Here is a 6,480-nt window from a genome sequence, read left to right as displayed (position 1 = left end):
GAGAATTGAATTTTTTTTTTTTTTTGGAATTTTTTTTTTGGAGTTGTTTTATCCCTGGCGCGATGGATGGAGAGGAGAGTGTCTTTTGGACAATTCTGTGCGACTGGAATTTTTATTAATCTTTATTCTTCTCGCATTCTTAAAATTTTCAGAGAATTTTTAAGAGATTATGCATATATTTTTTCTTTTTTTTTTTTGTGGAAAGATTGAATTATTTTACTTTGCTTTAAGCGAAAAGTGTCTTTCTAAAATTCTAGCGATTCGAAATTTTATCGCTGTCTTCTTACGCTTTCACAATTTTTAAAAAAAATTGTATTTGTCATTCGTTTCACGTCGTCGTCTCTCGCAAATTCTGTTCGAAATAAATTTGATCGGAGTCTCGGCTATATTTTATGTATTTTAAATATTTTCTTTTCTTTTTCATCCGAAACGTAAATTTTCTTTTTTAACGAGTCTAACGAGACATGTCTAACGGACCAAAGAAAAGTTTTTTAATAAAGTCTTAATGAATGTTACCGAGTTTCTTTTATAAAATGGACGTTAACCAGCGACGTTAAAATTTAGTTATCCAACGACTTGCAAAAAAAAAATTTTCAAAAAAGAAAATTAACACGGATAATTCAAAATTAGTACGAAGAAACACGGTATATGATGTAACTTTCAATATATCATAAAAGATAATAATCCATTTCGATTAAACGAATCCCTCTTGCAAGAAGAAAAGGAAAAGAAAGAAAGAGGAAGAATTAAAGGAAAAATTCCAAATACGGCAATAAGAAGAGAAGAATTTCAATCTCGGGAAGAGATTTTTCACTCCGTTCATTTATCACGGTTTACGCAAGAATTTCGCGTGACAAATGAATCGTGATTCCGTCAACGATACACGTGGAATGTTATAAAAAAGAAAAAAAAAGAAAGAAAGAAAAAGGAACGAGCTTGACGGAGGAAAAGCAGAAGGGAAGAGGCGAGGGAAATAAAGAAGGGAAAAATATGCAATGTCGCGAGGGAATTGGCGAAAAGAAGAACTCTGGAGGGCGGAATTTCGCCATTTGTCATTCGAAAGAAACGAGCAATGCATACTTGCCAACCTTTCCGCCGGATCTATACTCCCGGATGAATCGTACGGTCCCGAAAGGATTGCCACGTGTTCTGCCCTCTTCCCCTTCGTGGAGGGAAGTGGAGCTGTGAATAATCGTTGGTCCACGCGATTGTGACACACACACACACACACGTTCTCGTTTCCAACCTATTTCCCATTTCGATTGCGAGGCGTTGCGCGACCGTATAATTGAGGGGGGAGGGAGGTAAAATTGTCGTTCTGATTGATCGAAGCAGATTGTCGGGATTGATTAGGTCGATTGATGTATAGATAGATAGATTGGTGGATGGATCGTTGAGGAATTATTGAAAGGGCTGTTACGGGATTCGAAGTTTGGCGAGTAAATTTGGTGAGTAATCATGTGTCTTTGACGGGATTATGTGCGTGTATGTAAGGATCAAGATAGTAATATTGATACGGTTTCATTGATGATACAAGTTCGATTAGAATCTTTGATCTTTCAGTGATTTCTATTTCGTGATCTCGAGGATGATTCTAAAAATGTGTAGATCTTAAATGGTAATTATTCTCTGGCTACAATATATTTGAATTATTCTGTGATATGTTGTCTTTGTGAATCAAATCATGAATGTTTTATTGATACAGATTTGATCTTTCAATGATGTCTATTTCATGATCTCGAGGATGATTTTTTATTTTTGAATGATCTTGAATGGTAATCATTCTATGGTTACTATAAATTTGAAAATTATTCGATATGTTATGCTCTTTGTGAATCAAATCATGAATATTTTATTGATAGAAATTCGATTAGAACCTTTGATTTATCAATGATGTCGTGATCTCGATAATGATTCTTTGTCTTGAAAGATCTTGAATGGTAATCACTCTGTGGTTACTGTAAATTTGAAAATTATTCTAAGACACGTTATCTTTGTGGATCAAATCATGAATGTTGACATAGTTTCATTGATACAAGTTCGATTAAAATTTTTGATCTTTCAGTGATTTCTATTTTATGATCTGGATGATTCTTTGAGTAATCGTGAATGATAATTATTCTATGGCCAATGTAAATTTGAAATATATTCTATGATGTATTTTTATGGATCAAATTATGAATTGACATGATTTTCTAATAACGATAATACAACTTCAATAACTTCAATAATCTTTGATTATCTTCGAAAGATTAAGATTCTCTATCTTGATAATTATTCTTGGTCTTTGAAATTTGTAATAATATATCTCGAATAATACGTAACGATATGATTACATATGATCACTGTAAATCTCAAAATTACACCGAAGATCTATTACACCGAATATAACGATCTTTCATGTGATTTATGTGATTTTAATTTATGACGATCCTCCAAATAATCATAAATTCGGATAAATCAACTTTCCTCTTTTAATTATTTTAATTATTTTGATCGATAATATAATTTCAATTTTTTTGTATCAACGTTCAAATGACCGTGAACCGCGCTCCTACGATGTAATCGATTTCCATTTGCCCCTGTCATTGGATAACTTGTTCACAGGGATGTTTTGTCGGAAACTGGACTATTAGGTCGTCCACTGACAATTTTTTTCTCGTTTTTCTTTTTGCAATTGTTTCAATTCAAATAATTTCAAAAAAAAAGTGTCAGATACATAAATCGAACTCGCTTTTTGATTGCATTTCTTTGCGCGTTTGAAATTTTATTTTTTTAAAAACACCATAGATATATATCTTTATTAATTAAATAACCATTGTGATATTTCAAATTTAAATATAAATAATTTTACATTTGTGTATTTCTCCTATAAAGAACTATAAAGAAAAATGGAACGATCTGAATAATTCTGATATCACAGGATGTTCCCCTCGATCCATCTTTGAGAAGTAGGGCGTTCTATATACGAATTCAATCAGAAGCATTGAAATTCAGTCGTATAGAATACGCGAGAGAGTGATTAGATTCTACGCCCTCTTATTAATATCCAGTTTAAAATAACTATTTCGCGAATCGATTTTATTTATTATAATTGCGATTGAACCAAAGAGAACTGATAAATATATTTCTCTTTTCTTTTCTTTTTTTCCAGTGGAGAAGGGGGTCCTAGACCAAAGCAACGAGAACCAGCAGGTGATCGAGAGGTGTTACCCTCTTCCGCCCCAGAACACGTTGATGCTGTCGGAACTTCCGGAACCGCCGATTCCGCTCAGCGAGATCGGCCCGATCCCACCCCCTCCGATGTTCAGCTCCTCGAGTCCAACCCTCTTGTTGGCCAAGCAACGGCAAATAAGAAACCCTTTGTCGTCGGACTACGAGGACGAAGGTGCGTTAATTCGTTGACAACTTTTCGATCTTCTGCCTAATCTTCTCGAGTACAACATTTCGATAGAGAAATAATTCTTTGAACCGAATTAAATCTTGTTTTTTGCAATTCTGAAATCGACCCGAATCAGATCTAACTGTATACATACCGTGCGTGTAAAAGCAATACTCGGAGGATCGTCAAAATCGATCGATGTACCTATTTGTAGTTTCGAGAGTCGAAACTATGGGCAATTTGAAACGTTAATTTACGATGTCCATTCGAAGTTTGCTTATCTCTTTATAGTCGTGTATTTTTTTGAGACATCTCTTACTCGGCTACGATTATTTTCTTTTTATATCCTGTATATAGAGAATCTCGAGATCGTATATTTTTTTGAAAAATACATTTATTTTTCCGTCCTTTATTTTTTCTCTGCCCTCCATAAAAGACGAAGAGGAGATTTGGTCGATTCAAAATTTCTTCCCTTCTTTTTACGATCAATTATTATTGGTAAAATTATATTTTATTCTTTCTCTGACCGCAGAAGACGAAGAGGACTTCGACGTGGAGGAGGAGGACAACATGTACGTGCCGAGGATGTCGCAGCCTGATCCGACCATCGACACGTCCAGGGTGGAGGAGATCCCCGCGAAGGAGCCTAAGTTTCACGCGGTCCCTTTAAAGAGCGTTCTGAAGAAGAGGGGTTCCGGAAGTGGGCCTGGCACGCCCCAGAACACGCCCACGCAGGAGAACAGGCCGTTGACCCTTCGCCAGGAGCTGCACGCCTCCTTCAAGTTAGTTCGCGACCAAACAACCGATTTCCTCGACGAGCAACGACCAACTCTCTTTCGTGCATCGCATCTTTTCTTCTTCGAAAGACTCGATGGAGGGGGGGAAAGAAAAAAGAGAGAAAAAAAAAAAAGAAATCTTAATTTCAACCATCGAAAGGTTGTAAGAGAAAAAGGATTGTTGAAATTATTCGACGTCCACGAGTCTTTCTCTCGTTCGAGATTCGTCGCGAGGGAACGAGTCTTCTTCATAGAGGTTTGCAAGGCGTCGATAATAAAATGTCTTCCTTTCAATTGTGATATCTCGTTGGGGGCGGATACCTCGAATGGTATTCAAGACGGTCTCTTCGAGGGGATGAAAGGTTCGACTGGAATTGGAGGATTGTTAATTAGTAGGAGAGGTGGGTTCTAATGAAAAAGCGCCTTGAGACCGATGGAGAAAGCTCGTCTTGGAACATCGTTCTTCGCCTTCCGCCCTTGTCATCTCTCTCGCGCGCACGTGTTTCCCCGCATATTCTTCCTCCTCTTTCTCTCATCCTTTTTCATTCGTCGTCCACGATATCAAGATGGACGCACGTTTCCACGTTCCTCCTTTTAATTTATCAAATTATCACGTTTCTCGTAATTTCGATTCGATTTTTGGCGGTTCCTATACGATCTTTCGTTTTTCTTTCGTTCGTTCCTTTTTCGAGAAATTTAAATCTTTACGAAGAGAATGCTATTCTATAAAATTATTTAAAAGGAACAGATACTTTCTTAAATTGTTTATAGTTTGTATAGCTTTTTTTTCAAATTATGAATAAATTCAATATATTGTATTGTTTTGAAAGTAAGACGTAATAGGAAACTTATCTCGATGAATTTATTTAAATACTATTTAAATCAAAAAAAAAAAAAAAAAACTAAATTCAAAAGCAATCATTTCAATCCTAACGTGAAACAAAATTACGTTTCCTATATTATTTCCAAATTAAGACAATCAAAATAATTTATTATCTGAAACATTTGATCTCTAAAAATCTCCAATTTATATTCTTATAGTGTATCGATAAAAGAACACTGTAAATAGATATTCATTCAGTAAACACACAAATTCCTTTACGAGGCAACGTGTCGCTCGATAATAAATCGATAAGAGAAGAGTGTTCCCTTTCGATTATTCCGTAAAGCAATCGTTCGATTCGAAAGTTGAATCGAAGGGATCGAGAACGATGCTCCTGTGTGAGGCGAATCCCACGAAGGGGGTAGCTTCGCTCATTCGTCCATTTAAAAAAAAAAAAAATAACAACAACAAAAATAAAAATCTCAACATTATATGTCAGTCACTAGTTAAAAGTGTGGTATTTTTCTTATGCTTAACCAGAAGGCCACCGTTGAGGCCTAGGATGAGAATATGGTAATTGGGCATTGGTCTAACTAAGCATGCGCGAACCGATATGGTATATATATAACTAAATATATATGTATATAAATATTTGTATATTATATTATCCACGGCGGTTGATCGCAGAGAACCAAACAATGTTCTAATCTCTTTCTCTCTCTCTATTTTTCTATTTTTCTATTTTTCTATTTTTATCGTCTTTCATTCCTTTTGTATTTAAATTTTTTCCTATTATTCTCTGTATTCCTTCGTTTCTCTTCTAATTTTTATTCTCTTCTTTAAATATTTGAACAGGGGTGAGTATGATAACTGCGTTATAGAGTATAACTCTGCATCAGTTAAAGTAGATGCAAATTGTAGAGAAAAATTTTCCTGAGAATAATCTGTACATTTTTTTCATAAATGTTGCATCTTTTTCTTTTAAACGCAACTCTATCTCTTTTTTAGATTTTAATAAATTTGTCAAAAGTCAATAAGACGAAAAGGAAAAAAGAAATAAATAAATTCAATCATAGAGTGATATAGAGAAAAATATGTCAAACAGTGAAAAATTTTTGCCCACAATTCCTTTTTAACTGTATACTTTCTCGGACAGATCTATAACTATACCCGGTCACCAGACTCACTCTTTATTTTTCTCTTTCTCTTTCTCTTTCCAATCTCTATTTATCTTCTTCTCTATTTTTCTTTCATCTTTCTCTCTGTGTCAGCATCAGGAGCGCCGTGAGCATGGTAAACGTACGACCTTAAGCATGAGAAAACCCTAGGGAAAACCCATGAAAACTGTCGCCCACGCTTCACACGTTCCATTATCTTTGCGTCTCATGCGGCTCGAAGAGAACCTCGAAACCATCGATCGACGAGAACGAGGATCTCGAGATGTATTTTATTGCGTTGCGTCCAGGACGAATCGGGCTTGGTTATTTTTCTTTTTTTTT

General features: G+C 35.3%; 1 protein-coding gene and 1 long non-coding RNA gene across 8 annotated transcripts in view; one reads left to right on the top strand and one right to left on the bottom strand.

Annotated features, from left to right (window-relative positions):
• LOC102673862 (phosphatase and actin regulator 4B) overlaps positions 1-6,480 on the top strand; it is a 332,035-nt gene that overhangs the window by 316,733 nt on the left and 8,822 nt on the right. For 5 of the 7 annotated variants that reach the window (XM_031511378.1, XM_006617436.2, XM_031511381.1 and 2 more), the window contains 3 exons: positions 3,155-3,388; positions 3,915-4,164; positions 5,522-5,554. In XM_031511378.1, coding sequence (XP_031367238.1) covers positions 3,155-3,388; positions 3,915-4,164; positions 5,522-5,554 — 517 coding nt within the window. The remainder of the gene's footprint in view (positions 1-3,154; positions 3,389-3,914; positions 4,165-5,521; positions 5,555-6,480) is intronic. The other 2 variants (XM_031511380.1, XM_031511379.1) reach the window with 1 other exon arrangement.
• LOC102674445 overlaps positions 2,459-6,480 on the bottom strand; it is a 17,096-nt gene continuing 13,074 nt past the window's right edge. Inside the window, exon 3 of the long non-coding RNA XR_422042.2 lies at positions 2,459-2,469. This is a non-coding gene — a long non-coding RNA (uncharacterized LOC102674445). The remainder of the gene's footprint in view (positions 2,470-6,480) is intronic.

This window comes from Apis dorsata, unplaced genomic scaffold, assembly GCF_000469605.1.
Source record: "Apis dorsata unplaced genomic scaffold, Apis dorsata 1.3 scaffold_309, whole genome shotgun sequence".
Taxonomy (NCBI): Eukaryota; Metazoa; Arthropoda; class Insecta; order Hymenoptera; family Apidae; genus Apis; species Apis dorsata.
The sequence above is the reverse complement of the archived record's forward strand: the minus strand, read 5'-3'. Positions and strand labels throughout refer to the sequence as shown.